A 23,485-nucleotide genomic window follows, 5' to 3' on the forward strand; every position below is an offset into this window, starting at 1 on the left:
CCTTCAGCAGATAGCTATCAGGATGCAGCCGGCATCCCCCACGCGGAGCCATCCTTGCATATCAAACAACTAATTCCCTTCTTGATTTCACTCTAAACATTTTTTATTTTTTATTTTTTTAAAGTGGGAAGTCCCTTGAAAGCTAACCCTGGAGCTGCGAGGGCAGCGTGTCTAATTTACTGATTACAATTTACAAGAACCCAAATAAGCATATTTAAGGGACCGTAATTGAACAAGTGGGGTTTCGAATTCTCCCACTACTAATAATATAATAAGCTGATTGTTTTAATCTTCCCGCTAGCTCTCTATTCAGCTCCGAGGAGGCAAGCAGTTCTCCAAACCTTATCTCAGAAGTGATGCACCTGTCTGTTTTCATAAGCTTTAAACCGATAGAGGGAAGATGATTTCTGCAATGCTTTCTTAAATTCCGTAACTTAATTTGCATTCTTCTCCCAGTGACCAGCACACAAGAGAAAAATAGGGCAGTTATATTCAACACTGGCAACCCTAAATAGAAGAGCCAGACTCTTGCTATGCCCTGTCCCCCTCCCTGGGGGGGTGAGAGGAGAGGATGGCGACTTCTGGAGCTTGTACACCTTTGGAGGTGATCTCACCTGCAGCCAGGCGGGCAGGGAGCACCTGGGGGTGGGATGGGGCAGCTCTGGGGTTCCCTTTGTATCCCAAAGCTCAGCAGCTTAAACATACAGGGGAGGGAGCGTGCACCAGGTGCCCCGCAGGCTAAATCTTCTCTAAATGAGCAGCTGGCATGGGCTCTAATACCCTCACAAATGCAACTCACCCAAGCACAAGCAAAAAACAAGTTGTACTCTCCCAAACCTGTATCCTTACCCTTGCTTGAAGGCTGCCTCTTTCCATTTGTGTGTGAAGGGATTCAGGCAGTTATTTGGTACCTCTGGTCGCTGCCATCAGCTCAGGTTCCCATCTGGGTTTGCTCCTCTCGTGCCACGCAAATGCTTGCACTGCTTTGCAGCTCACCAAAAGTTCCTGTCTCCTCCAATGCTTTCCTTAAATCCTGCTTGTCCCTCACATCACCCTTCCTACACAAGAAGGTAAAAGTTTCTCCTAGTAATCTCTGACTAATCCAGGAACAAGGGTGTAATGAGAATCTCCGTAATCCACTTCAAATACCATTTTGTTTTGTTCCCAGGAGCAGGTGGCATTTAGAAACAGTTATCTAGTCATTATTTCTTTCCTCCTACAACCAAGGAACCATCACACCCTAGAGAACAGGATATCTAAAGAGGCATTTAGCCCTGCCTGAAAAAACAGGCCAGCTGCAGCCCGTAACACCACGGACCTGCATCACCACCTTATTTTGAACAGACAGGCTTCTGCCAGCTACTTTTCCCCCGTTTCAGGCCCAAAGCTTCCTTCTAGAAGCCATATTTTCTTTACACAGTATTTAAGTTCTCTGAGCAGGGAGGAAGGGATGCTGCATCTTTCTCGGCGGTTTTAATTAGATGAGAAGGACGTGACGAGTCTATTCAGACTGATGTGAGATCCTCAACACTTAAAAGAAGATTTAGCGAAAGCATGCTGAACACAACATCCTGATGCTAATAACTGCTGATTATAAGGGAATCTCCTCTCCCCTGCACACAATACTTCCACTCATTTGCCTTTCAAATTATGCATTAACCCTCATCAAAGCGCTCGGGTTTACTCAGAAGTGACCTCCTCTGGGTGCTGTGATCCAGCAATCAGTCACTCCTGCGGAGCGCTGACTGCTGAGCTCCAGCTGACGACGCCACCACCTCACAGACTGTGCTGGAAAAGCCTGGCAAAAGCTGCCCACGTGTTTCTTGCCTACTCCTCGTGTCTGAGAAACGTTTTATCTGGCTAGGAGATGCGCAGAACGAGTAGCTGCTTGAGCTTCCTACTGCCACCGGTTGATTACATGCAGTCAACCAGCAACAAAGACATTTTCCCTTTGATAAAACCCTCTTTGAGCATGCAAATAGTTATGCATAGAAATACATCACATCACAGCTGATGCTTGGGCCAACAAAAGGTGTAGACATTTTCATCTCATTACAGCCTTAAACCACGGTACAGCCTCAAAAGACAGCCGACGTAGACCCCATTTCTCGGCTGTTGAGGAGGTAGCTGAAGAAATCCCACAGAAAAATACTCTTCTGTGTAATATCACACTGCATTATGTTGTGCCATCAGTCATCTAAGACCAAAATAGCAGAGCTGCCAGCTGAGCCAGTGGTGATGGCACAGAGCACCCTGGAAATAAGGCTCGGTTGTTGGAGCCGGTGGTCTCGCACGCTGCATCTCCCGAGAGGAGAGCTGAGGCTGACCTAACACAGCTCTCTGGGAAGCCAGCACGTGTTAGCAGTGTCAGAAGACTCAAATTCCGATTCCCATCTGCTCAGTCTCAAGGAAATTTGAAATTCTTCTGGCCTCTGCGCTGTGGCTGTTGCACCCGATTGTCAGGGTGACCTGGAAGGGTGCACGACGTGCTCAGACAATGAGATACACAGAGGCTGTGACAGAGGATGTTTCAATGACCCATTTTACAATGGAGTTTTGGAAAAATACTCACAACTTGGATAAAGATCTCTTTTCTAAGCAACTTTTTAGTAGGAGCAGGCTTTCTGTTTGGCTCCTGCTCATCTTGCTCGGCTCCCATTTTGCTGCTGCTCACGTTGCGCGGTCCGTTCTCCTCTACACCTGCATCTGAAAGCTGCTTGCTCGTTAGAAGGAAGATCAAGTGTGTGTGAGTCTGAACAAGGAATACTGGGAGAGCTCTAATCCGCTGCTTTTCTGCTTGGTCTCCACATTAACAAATTAATATTGTGAAATTTAAATTCTTCCTCCCCTGACAGCAACAGAGTAACTCGACCTGACAGTGTTTCATCTTTAAATAATGATGTTCCCACAAAAAGACCAGTACAGTCATTATCTCGGAATCTTTCTGCACCAAGTCTCATTAAAGCGAACGGCATCTGACTGTGGTCAAAACCTGGAAGTTTGTTACCTAACGAAGGCTCCCATGGGCCGAGCCCCTACTTTCCCAGCTGTAAGTAACTGGAAAGGGAGCACAGGGAACACCTCTCAGAAGATGATGAGACATCTCTTGCACAGTGATTCACTCTGAATCTGTGAACCTGCAATGGGATCCTGAACCTCCTCCATCTAAAGGTGGACAGGATAAAAAATAAAAATAAAAAATGAAACTTTTGGACATAAAATAAAGACTCTTTGACCAGAATACATAACCTGTACTGATGAGCCCGCAGATCTAAAGGAAGAGCTTCCTTCAGAGGAATTGACACTATTGGTGAATATAGACCAAAAAACATAAAGCTTCTGTAAAAGCTGTTGCAATAACAAGCCACAATACCACCCACTCACTGAACTGGCTGAAAACTGATCCTAGGACATGGACAGAGGGAGAAAAAAAATAAAGAAAGACCTGGCTGGGAAAAGAGCAGGCTGGAGAGGGATGACCCTGGCACGATCGCTTGCTCTGCTGGGGAAGCACGGCCTGGCAAGGCAGCAATGCTAGGTAACAGACTTGACACAGGCTAAATTAAATTTATATAGATAAAAAAACCACACCACAGTAGTCTAAATCTGTTTGTATAACAATTTTTAAAATATGCTGTGACAATGATTAGAAAAGATTAAAGTCGGATGAGTCATCCAGCAGGGTAAAGCCATGGAAAATACCCACACGGCCACATGATAGAAAATAGAGCCTGAACAGGGAGAAGGCCCAGGGAAGACAGATAAAATCAGCTATTTGAGATGTGATTTAATGCAGGGATCTTAACAGTAAGTTTTAAGCCTGTTTAGTATTTTGTTTTCTTTTTAAAGTTTTCAGTTCTTCTGCTAAATAATGATTCCTAGTGGTTATTTACCACTAAAAATACATTTATCTGTGACAAAAGATGGTATTTACATAGTCTGTGCCTTCTGTATGCCAACTATGGGGATAAAATACTACACGAGCACTTAAGGAAACACAACTTAATATACATCTGTTGATGCTCAATATTTATCACCTACGTCAGATATTTTGAACAACATTTCTTTTACAGTATATACATTTCCTAGTGATATACACCATTTGTATTTGGACAGGAATTAGAATGCAATTAAAACACAAGAAACAGCTTTGTAATAAAAATATTACATTCAAAGATGCCAACTTTGACTAATAAGATTTTTTTTTTTAATAAAATAAATAGTCATTTAAAATTGGAGCGTTAAACAAATGTATTGTTGCCCACAGCAGAGACCGAATTGCACCAAAGGTTCCACGGTGATAAAAAACATTTTTAAATGGTCCAATTCCCACTTTGTCAAAGATTTCCTTCTGTCTGTCTTTGGGCCTTCACCGACACCTAGTTAACGAAAAGCGCCGCGCAGGGACCTCAGAGGAGGTTCTGCCATCACGCCGCGGCCACAAACACTTCCATAATTTCCAAACTGACAACTCTCAACTTCACACCCTCGGTTTTTATTCACGGACTTGAAAAGAAAAATATCCTTTTCCAGCTTCTAACAATTTGTTCGAGTTCGATAAGCTATTTTTATTCCCACTGAATTAGCTGAATAAGCTGTGGAGAGAATAGGTCTTTGTTTCAGGCAAATGAAGAAAAAGTTAAGAGCTGGCTTCTTACAGGCAACTCCGGGTCCAGATTTCTCCTAATTCTCTGGGTGAATGCATACATTTCCCAAATATGCACTTTTGTCATTTAGGTTATGTTAATTGATTAGAGTATGCTCGGATCCTTATGGAAGTTGCCATTGAAGACTTACAATGTATGTTTGAAAGCAGAGAACTAGTTCAAATACAATTTAAATAAAAAGCAGCTTAATATTAATAAGATGCATATCCAGCTTTGAGAGGACTTAATGGGATAGGGAGTACTTGCAGACAGAGCAGACAAGCAGATCCGACCGTCCCCACAACACTGCTTAGTATTATTTGTCTCCTCCATTTGTATGATTCAGGGAGCTATTAAGAAACAGCATTTTGCTAGGCTCACACACTGTCACCAAACTGATTACAGATGCTCAAACACTCCCAAGCTATCAGATGACTTTTAGGGTCCCCTGGTTTTGCAAAGGACACTGAAACTATGGTTTCCCATTTCCCTTTCTTTCTGAGAGGTCTCAGCTACTTAAAGCCAGCCCTGCACTGCATTTTGATGTGCTACGTGTCCGTCCCATGATTGCACACTTCTGGGTATGCAGCCAGGAAGCAACGTGTTCGAGAAGCAGTAGAGGCACAGCCCACTCCACACCTCCCCACGTCATGCAGTGCCCCCACAGAGCCCAAACATTTCAGAAGAGTAAACCCGGGTCGGTTCTAGGTCCTGGGTCTTTGAGCTATCAAACTGCACTTGAGTCACATTTTCTACCTTTTTGCAACACCAAGGAATGCCCAGAGTTTTTGTTTGTCTTTTAAGTATAATGCAGAGTTCCCCAATGTCGCGGCTTGCCTTTGATTGCCAAGGTAAAATGAAGAATAAAGAAGGAAAATGACTGCAACACCTGACCGTGCTGGAGACTTCTGATTTATGTACCTTAGAACAAAACAACTGCACAGCCATAACTTCACTCTAAAACCTTTTCTGTAAGCAAAAATACCCACTAATAATTATTCTACTATATCTTTCCTGTCTTCAGCTACGATGCATATATCCTGCTCGTGATGCCTACTGCATTCATCACAGCACTCCAGGTGAAACAGAGACATGAGCTGATGGCATAACCAGCAGCCAGCAACTACTGGCTCCTTACATAAAGCTTCAAGTCCAGGAGAGGCACGCAAAGACAGGGACCAACTTACCTGTTTCCACATTTCTAAACGAAATTTTTAATACCCAACTCATCTCTCCTGGGGTGAGTGATCTTACTCCACAGGATCCTGTTCCCAAGCCAGCCACAGAGCTACAAGGCTTGGCCAAAAGCAAGCGTTGGCGCCTGGCTGCGCTCCCACCTTGAACACAGCCCCTCTCTCCTCTCCTGTTTCAGGAGGGCTGAGAGAGTGCAGGTCACTAACCCACCAGAAAACCAGTCCTGCTTAATGGTGGCACAGGTTTCTGCTGGATGAGTTGGCTGAACAGGCTGAGGAAGGGAAGGGTAACAATCACCCCAACACCTTAAACAACTGGAGTGGGGACATGCACACAGCGATCCTCCTTTTTGTCTGCAGTCATATCACCTCACATGGTGGAGCTTCAGCCTGAGAAATACCAAAACATGAAAGGAGGGTGACAAGGTAAAGGTGAGGGGACCTGGGCAGATGAATAGATAAACAATTCCTCACCACACAAAAACCACTATTTAAAATCACTGTGAAATCCTAAAAGTTGTATGCTCTCCCCAAACAAACCATACATCTTAGTTAATCAGCTGTCTTGAGAGTCTATCCAAGCAGTTAATCAGGTTTAAGCTACACTTATGACATCATACAACTTAATAACTTGATTAAATAAGAGAATATTTTGTATTGGAAATTCTATTCTGACTTTTTTAATCTCTCCAAAGGACAGAGTGTGACAGACCTATTTTCTGTTTCTCAAAGAGTAAAACGAAGTGAAGGATTAGCAGACATCTCTGCTTATACCACATTTCACATAAGCAATTTTGAGCACGGCATTCACTTCTCTGCAGAATAAAAATAAAATTGCAAACAAGTGAACAGAGTATTTTAACAGTCATTTTTTTTCAGTATCAAAATATGCCATTAGGTAAAAAATAGCTTCACTTTAATGTATTTAATGAAATAAAGATATTAATGCATTAAGTCTTAGGCATTTTTAGAAAAGAGTAATTATAATCAGAAAACTGATGATGTATTTTAAAAATGCATGCAATATGTCAATATGTCAAGCACATTTTTTTCCTTCTAGAAAAAGAAAAAAGAAATCCACCTCCAAGGATTTATCCAAAGGAGAAGAGCTAAACGGATAAACTTGACCATATTAAATAGACTTACTTTTTCCACTCTGACTGGAGGAGGAAATCAACTCAGAGAGAGAGTTAAAAAACAAGGGAAAAATAAGACTGGGGTATGGTAGTTTTTACTGTATTTTTTATTTTTATTAGCTTATATTCAACTGATTTTTTCATTTGCATGAATTTAGCCTTTAAAAGGGATGATCCAGAGGCTTCCAAATCTTGGTCCTCATGAATAAACAGTGTCTTTCAGGTAAGCTGGAATTCCATGGATCCCGCCTTTTATTTATTTTTAAAATTTAAATGGCCATCTAACCTCCAGAGCCTGTGGCATGATGCTCCAGATGGGTCAAGATGCTTTATGTATCTTACCACACATGGCCAACCAAGGCATCCAACAGACTAACCAAGCTAGAACAGACACAAGGTCTACCCAACTGCGGTCCAGGGGTTACGCTCCAGTGTTTATTCCTTATATTTTAATCCCTTAATTTACATTAAGTTAAATTCTAAGATGGTAAATCATTTTATTCTGCTTTCCTCTAGAAAGGAAACTTCTGCAATCACACCTTGTGCATCCAAGCTCCTGCCCCAAAACTTTTGACCTGCAGGCCAATTTGATGCAAGTCTGACGGTGGACTAGAGGTCTCAAAGGTACTATAAAAGGTTCATGAAAATAGGCAGCTGTGCAGAGGAGAGAATGCTGATAAATTCCCTGACTGAGGGAAAGGCTTCAGTGTGAGATCACACTTTAATAAAGCACCAAAGAATTCACATGAGAGAAAGCCCTTAAAAATGCTCCAGTTGCAGGAAAAGCTTAAATCAGAGCTCACACCTTCCTTGACACCCAAGTCAGTCGAGCAGGAGACACAAATCCGTAGGAATCCAACTTCATTAGCTTCAGTACTCACAGAAGTACTCGTTAAACTCTTCACAACTCCACACTCAACTCCTTGCTGCAGGCAGCACGGAGAGAACCCAACGGGTACCCCTGTCCTCAACCCCTCCGTGCAGGGGGCAGGCAGCAGCTGAGCTGGAAAAGGAGGGATCTGCCGACACAGCTCTCCAGGGATGGGGAGGAAGGGCCAGAGCAGATGTACCGACTGGCTGCTGTAACAACCCAGCAAGGGGTGCCAAAAGGGTTAGCCCTTCGGTTTGCTCCGACGCCAAGAGCCATCCACCCGCGCTGCCGGCAGCTGCCGCTGGCTCAGCCCTTGGAGGAGGCTGTCTCCCCGCCGTGTGTCACTGTGCGAGTCCGTCCCATTTACAACGCCACAACGTGCCTCCTGCATGCACAAAAGCATGACTGCATCATTCCGTGGCCGACAGGCCTTGCTGCGCTCCCCATTCCTCATAAAATCCCTTTCAATGGCATTCTTGGCCCAAGCTCATAAGCTGCCCGTGCTCATCCTTGCATACAGCTCTACTTACTCCCTCGTCCATCAAGTCCTGGTCTCATCTCATTTCTTTCCCTCCTACTCTTCTCTCGCCCCTTCAATGACACCTCGCTGACTGCTCGCCACTCTGTCAGGCTGTTCACTTAATGGATTTCTTCCCTTGAAAAGCAGTGTTTCAAAAATCACATCTTCCGCACCTAACAACTCAATCCCGAAATGAGGTCTCGCGGTAAAATTGCTGCATTGCCTATTCAAATACATTAACGATACACAACAAAATGATACTGTGATAATCCCCAAATAACCTGTCGTATCCCTGAGAGGATAACAGGTTACAAAATGGAGGAAATCACAGGCAGACTTCTGCGTGGTTTCGAATTGAGTTTATTGCCGAACACCTGAAAGAAACATACTTGTTGGTTCAGAACACAGTATGCAGTAAGGTTTACAATCCAGCACAGAGCAGACACACAGGTCTGAAGGGCCAAGTGGCAGGGGCTGAGGGATCTCCTCAGGATCTCCTCCCTGCTCCTTCCCAACAATGGCTGCGGCTGCGCGGCCCCACAGGTCAGGCCCTCAGGGCCCTGCCAGGCCAGCTGCAGGCCGCAGCGCTATGAGACATACACTCAAATGTTGTTTTAAGGTACAGCAAGTGCTACTGCTTGCTGTTTACTGCCAAGACACTGTGAGGGATAAAAAATACAGTATAATATCTTGAGGAATTGTTGGATGGAGTAAAAACACTCTGTTCTCACAAGCATATTGTAAATAGGCACAACTGAATGCCACGTGCACACACAAACGAATGCCTTGTGCCTAAACACTACATGGCATTTCCCTCCAAATTACTCCTAATTCCAGTATGTGGTTCCACCCTAAGCAACCAAGTGTTACAGATACGAGACTTATGTTCAATATCTCACAATATTCCCAGGATCATAATGCCATGGAAATGGCAACTTCCCACCCCACTTTACAGAGCACCTGGTTCAGTATAATACATAAGTTTAACACTGACAGGTCAAATAACACAGCTTAAGCTTATGGTTCTGAATTTTCAGATAAAAGACAGAATATTTATATATATGTGATAGCTAATGCACTTGGTTTTCAGGTAAGTGATAAAAAAACTCTGAAAATACCTAAGGCATTAAACAAAAAAAAAAGTTGAAAGCATCTGGTATCTACAGAACAACCACAAAATGGTATGAGGAAGTCAAGGTTTGCCACATACGTAATCCACCGTAGCTCTGTCACCTGGCAGTACTACTCTCATTACCTGAACAACAATTCCCAAATTCAGTTTGCTCAGGCACTGCTCTTAGGAATAGCAGCAGCTGCTGGCTCTGTGCTGGACTATGTGCACACAAAGACATGCAGAAGACTGGGGTCCTCCTCCACACTTGAGACTCGTCCTTCCCCCAAATGAAGACCCAAACAGTCCCCTTACCTGCCCTATTCTCCTGTTGCATGCTCTACCCAACAAATCCCATTCCTCCACCATGCTCCCCCTTCTCCCTTACCTTCTTCAAAACGACCCCGGCATATGATGCCAAGGCTGACTCTGCTCCTGGATCTTGAATTACAGCTGTGGATCCTGGCACTGGCTGGTTACGGATCCAGGGCAGTGGGAGAGCAGGGAGCACACAGCACCAAGAAGCCACTGGTCAGAGACTGATGTGCCACCTGCCCATTGGAAATACTTTCCAAAGGTAAACTGCACATAGGCAGATCAGGCTCCTCGTGTGCAGGCACCTATCAGTGCACAATGGGATCGACGGGTGTCTCGATGGAGGCACTCACCCCTCACTGCCAACAAGCACCAGCAGGCCCATGCAGAACAGGAGCCAGCAGCCACAGATGCTGCCCACGCACACAGCTCTCTGCAGAGGGATGCCAGCACAGCCCTGGGTCCTCAGCTTCGGAGGGCTTTGCTCCTCAGACCTCCTCTCTACCTCCGCTCAGCAGACATGCACTTTTTACATTCACAGCAACAGAAAGCTGTTGCTTCCTTGATGATTCCCAAAAGATCGATGCTTTAACATTGCCCCTAATAACTTTTTGTTATGAGACAGAGACTGAAAAGCTCAAGCTGCGATCTCTAAACACTGACAAGGCAAACAGACATGCCTGTAAATATACTAGTAATAAAAGGCTCGTTATTACTTCTAGGATAGCAGGAAGAACTACCTGCCCTCTAGCCCATCATCATATCCCTCCTAATTTTAATAGAGCAGAAGTATTTCGAATTTGCTAATAAAATAGAGATGTTCATCTGATGCAGATATCAAAGGCTTTCGTGCACATGTGCATACATGTGTGTGTATCCTTCCTCACATCACTAGCTTGCAAGTGGTTTTCAACATGCATGTAGCCACAACATGCCATGAAGCAGTTTGGTAGTCTTGTGGTGTACTATAGCTAGCATACCTACAGATAAATATTCTGGATCGCTCTTTAAATGCCAGCTAGTCTGATAAAGAGCAATTATATATCTGTACAAAGCAGAAGGTAAATTGATGACTAGCCCCTAAGCCACTGTGTCGAATAAGAGAGAATCAAGACTTAAGACTGAGGAGGAAAAAAACTTCAACTTTCTCAAACAGTTAAAGAAGTTATTCTGGACAGCTGTCTCAATTAGTATAATATTGCAGAAAATTAAGTAACATCTGTAAAGAATAAAATTATTGTCATTTCACATTTTTACTTCCCCTTCTGTTAGAGGCTTGCTTCCACTACATATTTGGAGGAGTTACTGTTTAAACCAAACAGACCATTTTGGAGCAGAGCTATTATGCAAATAATCTATTCTGTATTCCAACTAAAAGCCATTCTTTGCTAGTCTGGACAAGACATGATGCATAAGCAGAAGGTTTTGTTTTTTTTTTTTGTGTGCAGTGGAGCAACATAATTTATGATGGTAATGATGAAAGATATCTTCCTATCTCAAAACCAGACGTTCAAGAAGATAAACACATAACCACCTTTTATGGGCTAGTATTTGTCTTTCATTTATTTCTTTAAATATTTGCATGCTTGTTTATATATCTTTAGTTGCAAGTCATTGCAGTGATACTGTTCTTCAATGAGAGTAATATAAACATCTACCTGTATTATTATCCTCTCTTAGCAAGTTTGTACAGTGATACTTGTGTATGCAGATTTATACCACAGACATCATCTTCCATCTATGATGGGAGTTATATGAAATTGCTTATCTGTAACACCTGCATAAGATCAAAGACCCCCAAAAACATAAGCTACCTGCACCAAGCCTGAAACAATTTAATAACCTTAAAACATCAAATCAGTATATTTCATGCCTAGCATTTTAATGCTATTCTCTGGATACCTGGCTTGTGTTGGTAGAAAAGATCATACCTAAGAACAAATGCAATCTAAGGCAATATTTAAAGATTAGATTATCCTTCATTGCAAATAGCTCATTTGTTTACTATCACATTGCTTTATTCTTGTTTTGCCTCCTTATACCAAGAAAATGCTGAATATTCAGTTTAGATTCCCCAGCAGCTTTTTATTTTAGTCTAAAAACATTTACCTAACACATTCTTAACAAGCAAAGTGAAGAAAATTCAGCCATCTGTCTCTACATTACAATAACAGTTATGGAAGAGTAGATTATTCTATATAGCAAGAAATTTAATGCTAGGAATTCTTATACTTTAAGCACTGGCGTGCTTGCATCAGTTTTGTATATAACAATGTTGAACACCCACCTACAATGAAACAGTGATTTATAAGGAAACACAAGACAAAATATTTTAAAGACATTAAATGCATTCAGTATTCTAATCATGCTAAATGTCCATGCTTTAAACTGAGGAAAAAAAAATAATAAGATCTGTGCTATTATTTTCTAATCTCCAGCACTTCACTAGTTCTAAAATATCACTAAAAATGCTTAAAATGACTTGCTGGAAACAAATACAATATAGAGATAGATCCGAATCCTTACCTGGGAAACCCCCTTGTACCATTGCTGTACCAGCATGTACTTCAAGATATCTGCATTCCTGACAAACATTCAATGCTGTAAGCAGCTCAAATCCTCATCATACACAGACTCAGTGCTTGTCTTTCTTCTGACGACCTTGGGCCTATTTTTCTGAGATTTTTCTCTCCTTAAGGGCAAACCGTCTGTCTGTTTCTATTATGAGATGCCATCAATTATATTAATTTCAAGCTACCCACAAGCTAACAGTTACATCTGCCAGCAGATGAAAGCTGCCTATGAAAGTATGCAGGGAGAAGCAGCTCCCTGGTTTCCCACATCTGACCCACTGATGCTCTACGGCTGCTGTTTGTGCACTGCCTTGCTCTGCTAGCATTCGAATTACATCTCTGTCCCCAAACACGAGTCACCTCAAACGTTTGTTTATGTCACTGCTCGCTGCAGGTACTATCATGCTTAATGACCCACCGCACGGCAAAGTAACAGTTAATGAACATTATTTATCCAGGCATCCTTTTCATGCAAATACAGGGGTTAAAAAAAAATGAATTTCTCAGTCAAATGGCTTCACTAAATGTGTTGTTTTCCAACGCTGCAAATCTTGCAGTTTCCCAACACTGATATGCATTCATGAATTTTTGTTGTTGTTGTTGTTGTTTAACGTGTCAGAAAACAAAACCAATCTGTTATTAGAAGCACAAGAAAAATTCAAACTTCATCATAACTTGCATTTTGCTGCAACTCTGAATAAGCAGTATCAGTTTTACAACAATGAGTCTGTTGAACCAAAATATTGAAGAGAAGCAAAATCCCTCATTTAGTAATTACAAAAAGATAAAAATCTCTCTCAATTTATAAACATACTTATTCATTTGGGGAAATCCTTACTAATTCTCTGTGCCAAATGGTACATTTAAACAACTCAAAATACTCTAATAGTTATTTTGTTAATACCGTTAATTTGTTCATTTTTAAAGTTCATTGTCCTTTCTTTAGAATATGTATCACAGCACACACAAAGCCATCTGTTCAGTGCATTATGTACAAGCACACAGTAAAAAAAAATAAAAAAATACAAGAAGTCCCAGCTGCAATTTTACTATTAATTCATCAAAAATGTAATTTCCTTTTGCAATACTTCATCAGATGCTGAAAACTGTGTATGTGATTCACAAACAGAGTTAAAAAAAAAAATAGAAAGAGCCAAATAACAAAAGCCCAAACTAACCCCCAACCTCTAACTACAGTGACACCAACGCTGTGATCTATCCTCATGTGGCACAACGGCTTGCAAGTCTGCCTGGAATGCAAAACCTTTCTGGATGCTACATTAGGGCTGGTAACAAAACTTCAATATTTTATCTAATTATGGGTCAGAATAAGTATGGGGAAAGAAGATTAGCAGTACAGAGTCATATTAAACAGAGATTAACACGAAGCAAAAAAAATGTCACCGCTCTATTTGTCAAATCCTGGCTCTTGCATGATCTTTGGAAATGCACTGTGCTAAATATCTTTGTTTCTAGATTTCAGAAAATTAAAAATTTGAATTATCATGTTTTCAGTATTTTATTTTCTTAATGCTTGAAGCATTTTTCCAGGCTACATCTTGCTCTTTGAACATCATCTCTATTTGCTGTTGATTGCAGTGACATCTATTGGAGAGGCAGTGTTTGGCTACACAAGCTGCCTCACCTGAAGATCCCAGGTTTGGGGTTGTTTTCTTCACCCTCCCCCCAAAATTAAAATGAAATTCAAAACTGCTTCTCCTCTGTTGTAGCACTGCTTTACATAATGTCAGATTCTCAAGACTTAAATTGATTTATGAACGTTTGTTTTTATTTAGTTACTGTTAATAACTCTGGTGTTTTTCTGAAGTGACAGTGATAGCTTTGTCATCTTCACCCCCAACAGGACACAAAGACTTCCTGAGGTCCTATTTTCACACCCCACATACTTGACCATACCCTCTGTCACATCTCAGCTGAGCTCTATTGCACTTTACCTGTTGTTTTTAATGAAAGCCCTCATCCTCACGCTGGAGTATGGACATCTGTGACCGTATGGAAGCTGCTAAAAGCCTTGGGTCTGAATGGTGAGGGTGCTCTGCTGCCATACCCATGTGCTCTCTAACGCCAACCCAACCCCAAGCGGGCAATGGGCAGAGTGGGTTTGTGTGAACCAACCCCCACACGCACTCACCCGTTCCACCCTAAGCAGCCACAGATTTATCACGATGGGAAATGCAGGGTCAAAACACTAGAGAAGTTTTCAAATCTCTTCTTTTGGTAGAGAAGCCACCATTCCTCAAAAGCGTTTTAAGAAGATTAATCATTATGCTTTCTTACAGCTTCATTGATTTTTGCATTATCTACAGACAAAATAGAAGGAGGGGGGCATTATTACCCCCTTATTAGATACAGTTAAATATCCCTGCAGACAGGAAGTCTGAGCATAGAAGCATCTAGTCCATTATCCAAGTCACCTTTCACAAATTTTTATCTATTTTTATTATTTTAAACTTATTTGAAACCAACCAGATCAATCTCAGTCTCTTAACTAGACAAGGAGTTTTACCAAAAAAATAAAATATCTCTGGAAATTAAGGGGGCCAAGTTCTTTCAGCAGATGTGTCTTTAGTTTCCTATATATTTTTAAGGTCTTTACCTATAATTGCTTCAACTCTATCACAAAAAAATATCTAAATTGTACAGTTAGGAATGCCCCAAAGAAAAGCTTACAAAACATTCCATTACCAACTCCTCTGCCCATCCATTTCCTCCACTTCTTTTTACAACTAACCCCTCATTACTGCAATAAGCCACACCAGGGTGCACATTAGTCTATTAGCAGAGCCTTAGCGCACACCTCCAGCCATCCGCCACCGAAGGAAAACACACCCCTGCCTATTGACACAGCCTGGAGCACAGCTGCTTGCCAGTACAAATAGCTTCTTTGTGTGCTCTTCCCTCCTTTTACTTGTTTTCATTTTTTTTTAATCCTATTCAAAACGTGATGTTTTTAAGCTTTCGGAAACCTTAAAAAAATCTTATTGGAACGTGATGTCCTCCAAAATAACCTCTGTTATTAACTCTTATTAACAGTTATTAACTCTTCCTTATGGACTTTCTAATATGGGGAGGAAAAAACTCTGAACTTACATTGTAATATTTCTGGGTCTATAGGATGAAGCATTTTGAAGGCTCTTTTTTTGCAGCAGAATTAAGAATTAATAAGCTGATCTGACCAAGAGTTAAATAAGAAAGCAATGACACAAATTCTTCTACAAGTCCCGTAAGTTTGGTCTTCCTTCTCCAGCTATTACCAATGTAACTACCATTCCTGCTGACGTGCTTCAAGTTTTACAAAACTATCTTAAGGCTTCCAGTTAACACTTCAATACAGCACAGTCAAAGGAAAAAGTAAACAAGAAGCACACTACACAGTTGGAGCTGAATGCTGACAAAGATTCAACAGCATCACTAGAAAGAAAAATAACAGAACAAGAGGAAATAACATTTTCAACTTGCCCTCAAAATCTGGCAAAACACTATTTGGGAACTTGTAATGATCTTGGAGGTAGTGGTGGCTCAAATTAACCTGAAATGTAAGGAGAAGCAGGTCTGAAGCTAAGGGCCTTGGATACAAGAAGACGTTTGAAAATAAATAAATAAAATGCTGGACCTCCTTTGCAAAGTTAACAGGGTTCAGCAATTAAATCACAGAAACATGGAGGATGTATGGGGTTTCTCTAAACCAAGAACTATGCAGAAGTTCTATATCCAGCAAGGATTCACCCTATTTGGACCAAAAACCTCCTCTGAAATGAAAAGGCAGAACATTTACAAGAAATAACGGCTACAAGTCAGCAATGAATGCTACAGTTGCAGTGCTGGAAAAGCAGAGGTAAAAGGGAGCACTGCCAAAAGGCAAGTGGATTTAGATCCCACAGGGGAAATTAAATCAATACCAAAAGGTTATTCAGACACCTTAAAGAGAAAACAGACAAAACACGGAGACTGCGATGCCATATGGACAGGACAGAAAGGAAAAAAATTTTCTCTGTTATGGTAGGAAGACTCACAGTGATTTGTTTTCATTTTCAATATGGGGAATGATGAAGACCATGAGGCAAAAGATAGGAGGATGGGATGGAACAAATGACAAGCAAGGAAAAAAAACATCAATTATACCAAGTGAACTACTTCCAGAGTATGAAGGAAATTGATGAGTAAGTTCACAACACTGAAGTTACATTAATAAGAATGCTAAAAATAAAATATCCACGAGGAGAACAACCAGAGTGCATAGCTTTAACAGCTGTCCCACCTCAAAATGCCTCCTAAAACCTTCTACACTATTGGCACAGACTGAGAACCACGGAAAGTAGATGAAGGAAGGAGGGACTATGATGTGAATTTACCTGAGACAACATTTATGCCTTTTAAGATACCTGAATCTTCTAAATACGGAAAACAAGAAATGTAATTCAACTATTGTTCAGTGAAGCTCAGTAAATAATTAGTTAAATGTACAAAAACAGTAGAGCTAGTAGATTAAATGGGTAAGGAATGGACCAATATGAAAATGTTAAATAACAAATAGACATTGTTAAAAGGGCAGGTACAGGCCTGGACTGAGATTTCTGGGAATGGTGCTCAAAAATCCAGATAAAATTCAACAACATTAAGTCAATCACATAAATACCACTGTACTGGAACTTAGAGAGAGGACTTCTTCAAGTGATCACAGAAAACAGACTCTGTAAAACTCATTCCACAGCTGCCAAGATGCTTAATACCATTGTTAAGCACAGTTAGGCTGTTTCTAACATGCTTCAAAGGTTGAGGTACAAATTCAGTTTAAGACTCCATAGTCTGATTTTTATTTTCAAAAAATAGAATTAGATGGGGAAGAATAAAGTGGTAAATGCATATCTTGGTTTTCCAGGATTCGTGGCAAAGACAGTTACAGCAAAACATTCAACTTCAGTGAGTAAAAAAGGTAGAGAGAAAGAGAGTCATCTGAACAGATCTGCTTGCTGCTGCCAAATCTGCTAAGATTGATGAATTTAGTATCAGTAGCTTTACCTTTTCAGCTGTTGGTCTCAGCTGGCAAGATCATTAGGAACTGCAGAACAGCTAAAAATGATCAAGCCCATTAATAAGAAATTACTTCTGTGCAAAGTATTAACTTAGGTCTATCAGGCACACTGACAGAGGAAGATCCTAATTACATAACTGGGTATGAGGCTAGTTATCAAATCTAATCCTTAACTGGGAATTATAAATAATTAATAACAAGCTGAAATCAGTTTGCTACAATTGGTGTTTTAGAAGCAGAGTTGGTTTAGAAGTACGGGATACATTCAATCTGACATTCACTGAGTTTGTAGAGAAATGCTCCTTGTGACTATCACCCCCCAAAATACAAAAATACCTTCTTGAGGTAACTAACTTATATACAGCAAACAGATAAGATGGCAAACTCAGTAAAAACATTCTGGAAAAACCTCAGTTGGTTCAAGAACTACCAACTTTCCCTTAAATTAAGGGACGCTGAGATGAAAACCCTGCTTCTGTGCCCTCATCACAGTTTCCGTGAGAAATACATTTCAAAATCTTTTTCATCCCCACCAATAAGACCTTAAGAGTGACAAACTAACCAGTCTCATTAATCACCTCTGCTTCAATGGCACACCACTGCCAGCAAGGAAGAAGAAATCCCACTCTGAATGGGAGCCACAGTTGCTTCAAGGTCAAAAGCGACCACAGCATCCCTCTGCTTTGTCCTGCCCATACTGGGGGAAATAACACTCCAAGGCACAAGATGAGGTGAAAAAACAGACAAACAAACAAAAAGAGCAAGCATGTATGCTGTTTTGGTACAATAGTGTGTAAAAAAAAAATAATAAAAAAATCAAAGTGACTCATTAAATACTAATTTAGGATTCCTAACTGCAACTTTAATATCCCTAAATATTTTATTGGAAGACAAGCTATGGATAATAATATCCCATTTATCCAGCGTTGGAATTAACAAAGCAGTATCCTGGAATCTCAGTCATGCTGTGGGAAGCTCTCAAATTGCACTACATCCTACTTTTTAGGTCCCTAAATGATTGCAGAGCGATAATCATTGCAATTCCCTTCATAAACAAAATAGGCTGAAGAGCTGCAGAACCTTTCCCATAAAAGACACTACAAAAATTGGAGTTTCTCTCTGAACAGCACTGAATCAACAAATCAGCAAAATTTTCTTTTTAAAGGCAAATATTTAATATGAACAGCAATGCCAGAAATCAACTGCAACTTTTTAGGGTGAGGGCTATGCACCTGTGGTTCTCAACCTAGGCCTGCTCAACTGCCACCCCAATTCCAATGGTAAAGCATAATTTTTGACTTCCACTGCTGACAGCACTGCCAAAGCAAGCCCTCTAGACCTCACCTAGAAATTTTGAGACAAAACAGATTACATCTCGTTACAGAAGGGAGCTATAGGAGCCTGGCTGGTAAGAGAAGACCACCTAAGTTACAATCAGTAGCCCTTGGTAAGAACGGGTTTGAGGATTAGAGCTTATTGCCATACAGCACCACTTCCATAACACAAGCAGAAAATGGCAGATACTTTTATCACATAATCCAACTGTGTCCCACAAACATAACCTGACGTGACGATGGCAGCACTACTCACTCTCTGCAGAAGGCTCTTCCTCCTCTTCATCCACGTTAGCTTCTTCTGAGGGCAATCTTTCACGTGCTCTATAAGGAGGCGGCAATTTCATCGGAGGTGGAGCCCCATACTTTCTCTAATGGATTCAAAATAAAATAATTACATGCTTTGCATCCTCCGTGCACAAGAAAAAAAGCCCTAGCTACATGTGTACATACACAGCACTTAATTACAAAGCTAAAATCTGCAGGATATCCTTTCTGTGCAAGAAATCAGAACAAGAAGAGACACTGAACCCAAAGAAAGAAAATGCCATGCATGCACAGTTGCTGGCAAAACACTTGTGTACCATAAACATGAAAGTATGAGCATTAATCAACGGTTAAAAATAAACATTAAATTATACCATTTTTCATTAGAGATGCTTGACAACAAAATATCCCCGTACCGTTTGCAGTCAACAAACTTTTAAATGCAAAGCAAGAACTCAATGCAGCTATAAGACTATTCAGACATATTTCACCTCCATTTTGGCTAAAATTTAAAACATAATTTGAATTATAACTTACAATAAAATTCTATTACCTCACATAAATACAGGCAGCTCCGATAATGATGCATATAGCGGCGCATAACAGGCGTAAGGAATAGGCTCAGAATCTAATGAAAACAGCCGCTTGTTCGCCTGAACAAGTGTTTTTATAGCTGAGGGTAACAGGAGAGTGCCTTAGTTTGCTATACGGTTTCACTAAATTACATTCAAGTGTATCCCATGCAACCCCACTACTAATAGCAGGATGCACTTTAGAAAGGGAACACCGAGTACGTTACGCCATTAGGGCAGCCAGAACGCTGTGATGAATTTCTGCTATAGCCAGGAATTACATCTCAGCACCCAAACACCAAACCTACAATCAAATTTTCCATTGTGTACGACGAAAGCTAAACCTGCATATAGATTTCTAAACTCCCGAGCCTAAACTTGCACAGAATAGTGTAAGTAGCCAGCTGCAATACCGGCTACATAGCGCATTTTTTGAGATCCTAAGACTGGCATCGTCCCATTGGTTTAAAAAAAGCATTACAGAAAAATGCTGCACTGAAGGCAGCATAACATTAATAAATGAAATGATTTCTAGCCAATGGTAGTTAAAGTGTATAGTAAGAGCACTTGGAGACATGACAGCTGTTTCCCCTAAGTACACAATACACCAAACAAGCTGCCTGCTTTTTGTTTGATCCCAGTAGAGGCAGAACTGTACGAAATCCAGAAGGCCCAAGAAATCTCCGAGGACTCCTGTTCTGTGTTACCAGCAGGTAAAGATGGAAAACCTGCAGCCCTGCTTCCAGCTGCCTATGATAAACCAGTATCGCTGCAATTTAGTAACAACACAGAGTCTAAAATTTGACCCTTTGTCTTTGTAAGACCTTAAACGTTTGGTAGAAAATCCGTGTGAAATTACACGAGATACCCAAGCTTATCCATTAGCTTGCTATGGCTCAGAAAGTCAAGCTTGTCTTGCCCACTGAAAACCCAGGTGTATAAATTGTGCTGGAGCACCCTGTTACACCATGATTTTGAATTAGCACAGCTCCTTCCAGCACAAAGGCAAAAGCACAGCTTAAAACAGCCAAACAGCAAAATAACTTCAGTATCTGTCGATAAGAAGCTCAATTGTTTTAAGTGTTTAAGTAGAAAAACCTTCAGTATTGAAAAGATAATTCATCACACAGGAACAGGCAGTTTTTTCAGCTCGATATGGTCGCTTTCAAACCCAATTCTTTTGTGCCACTTTGAAGACAGGACTGGAAATATCAGTGATTTCCCATAGGGAAGCAGACTAGTAATCCGCTAATAGCAAATCTTTCCAACTCAGAGATGCCCTTACTGCAGCACAGTGTGGCTGCTTTGTGAATTAATGTTCAAAGCTAAAAAGGAGCTATGTATGTAGGCAATGAAAGTCTTCTATATTCCACCCACCAGTTTACAGGACCAGTAGACGAAAAAGGTCTGAAAAAGATTAGGTTCCCTCTTTAACCTCCAAACGCTGCAGAAAGCGACACGCTGGAGTCCTACAGATTAAAGGCAACGCATGGCAAGTGCATGAGCATTTCTCAGATTAGAAATACAAACAATAAAACCACGAAAAAGGGACCGTAACTGCTTCATTATAAGCGTTATTCACTAGCGTGAAAGCACAACTTCAACACCTTTCTTGATTTTTTGGAATAACTGAGCCTCACAGCATCCATATCTGACAGGATCTGAATCAAGTCCTAAAAATGCTTTCAGAGACCAAGGGCCTTCTCGGTTGTACAGCGAACACTACACAGAGTTGGATCAAACCAAAACTTCACCATATTCATAGCTGACATTTAAACCACACCAAGCATAAGTTATCATCCACACTAACTGTGTCTCTGCTCCTCCAGTCAGATACCCTCAAAGTTGTACCTGACCTACACTCGTAAGCAGAGTTCCCAGGAACAAGGCATCGAGGAAAATACTTAGGCCACTAGAGCAACCTGGCTGGATATTCTTTCCCCTTTTTCTAGTGACTAAAACTGTGGTTTATATTAAACATATTTTTTTCCTTTTTAAAAAATTTGCTGTGAGGTTTTTCAAAAGTTCCTGCACAGTAATTGCTTCAGAATTAGCAGGCCAGCTACAGATCACTTGGTCATTTCCTTGTTTTACACAGCAATAGGAAACATAAGAGACCTAGCTGATTTAATTATCCTATAACATGATTTTACTGAATTTCAGGCAGCCTCACATTAAGGATATTATTTGTTACATGTTATTATTTCTCTATTTCCACTGCACAAGGAGAATCAATTTGCCTCCCTATGGAGCAAGACAGGTACTTCCAGAAAAATGCCAACGAAGAGCTGTAATAAGTGCAGGGTTTCAGCACCAGGGGAGACCACAGAACATTAATCAGAAACCTGCCTTGCATTTGGCAGAAATTTGGCAAACGGTACTTGAATCAAAGATATTTCAACAAAGCACTTCAAATTTCACTTCAGTCTTCACTGGGGCTCATCATACAGTTACAATGCTTGTTATTTCGTAAAATTTGGGTGTAGCATTAAATGAAATAAATACCTTTTCACTCTTGTTTTCTTTGTTTGCATCCTGATCTTTGCTGACTTTGATTCCCTTGGGCTGTACAGCAGAAACCACCTGAAAAACAATGCATGTATTATATACAATTAGCATTACAGTTGCAAAACAAACATCTAAGGTAATGACACCAATAAAGCTCTATCCAGTGCACTTCATTTTGTCCCAGGTAGAAGTACATTGCAGTGCAGTTTTGAGTTACATGCTTTTACTGAAGTTATAAAGATGCTCTGGTTTTTTAGTGCTCACTGTTTGATACCTAGCCCCATCTCTCTATTCAATTAAGCATTACCCTGAAGTCAATAATATGAATGCACACACTTGATATAAACCTCAGTTTGGAGTCAGTTCTTAAAATATCAGTCGTTAATTATTCAAAGCTGATTAATATGCTTGCCCAGGAAGTTAGAAAATAGAGACCAGTGTCCATGCACATAGACACATTATAAAAGAAAACATTTAGCCACTCCATAATATTCCTCCCTGCTGTTCTTTATTCTTACAAGGGGAAACATTTAGGGTAGTTTGATTACAGCTGGTGGCAGGCACATAGTTTAAGTTCCACCAAAATACCCAAGTAATAGCTCATATGATATCAAAAGTATATAGAAGTCTTGTATTTATTTTTTTTGTATATACTTCAAGGCATATAGAATTGTGTGCCTTTTCTTAGACAGGCTTTAAGAGGTTTCTTGCCTTAGCCTTGAAGATGAGGAGACACCGACATCTCTTGAAATTTAACTTGCTCTGAAAGAACTGCTTGAGGTTTCTCTGATGATACATTTTACATGGAGCTGCTAGAGGGAATCTGGCTACTTTTCATCACGCTTTTGTTCATTTGGATAACAGACTATATTTTTAGATGATGAAATACAAACAAATGAAAGCACACGGCCAGAATCAATTGCACAGATGGGAGAACCGAATTAACACCTAGTCAACAAATTTATCTCTACCCAACTTACATCAGAAGAACATGGTTTTGAATCGGGCCAGATAAGTAATCATATGGTCTATAAGCAGAAACTCTGACAGAAGGGATAGACATAAAAATTGACAGATCTTGCAAAAAGAAATTTATCCAAGTTTGAAAGAAGATGCATAATACACATTTATTAATTTTTGGAATAAAAAATAGGAATAAACTCACTTTTGGTAAGTTAGACAAACTCTGAACTACGAACACAACAGGATTTCCCGCATTCTTGATAGCTTCTACTGCTTCCTCGTGTGTGGCATTCTGTAGGTCTATCCCAGAAACCTAAAAATATTGTTTATTTTCATTAGGTAGCTTGTCTTTTGCACTGGGCCTTTACAAGGGACCACAAACATTCACAGGTTAGTGTATATGAGGAAGGTACCAAAATCAGT

General features: G+C 40.7%; 1 protein-coding gene across 9 annotated transcripts in view; it reads right to left on the reverse strand.

Moving 5' to 3' along the window:
- Positions 1 to 23,485, reverse strand: part of PATJ (PATJ crumbs cell polarity complex component) — a 145,984-nt gene that overhangs the window by 62,862 nt on the left and 59,637 nt on the right. For all 9 annotated transcript variants that reach the window (XM_068690720.1, XM_068690726.1, XM_068690728.1 and 6 more), the window contains 3 exons: positions 23,265 to 23,375; positions 22,097 to 22,174; positions 19,009 to 19,123 (listed from right to left, as the gene is read on the reverse strand). In XM_068690720.1, the coding sequence (XP_068546821.1) occupies positions 19,009 to 19,123; positions 22,097 to 22,174; positions 23,265 to 23,375 (304 nt within the window). The remainder of the gene's footprint in view (positions 1 to 19,008; positions 19,124 to 22,096; positions 22,175 to 23,264; positions 23,376 to 23,485) is intronic.

The sequence above is a fragment of the Anas acuta genome, chromosome 8 (genome assembly GCF_963932015.1).
Source record: "Anas acuta chromosome 8, bAnaAcu1.1, whole genome shotgun sequence".
Taxonomy (NCBI): domain Eukaryota; kingdom Metazoa; phylum Chordata; class Aves; order Anseriformes; family Anatidae; genus Anas; species Anas acuta.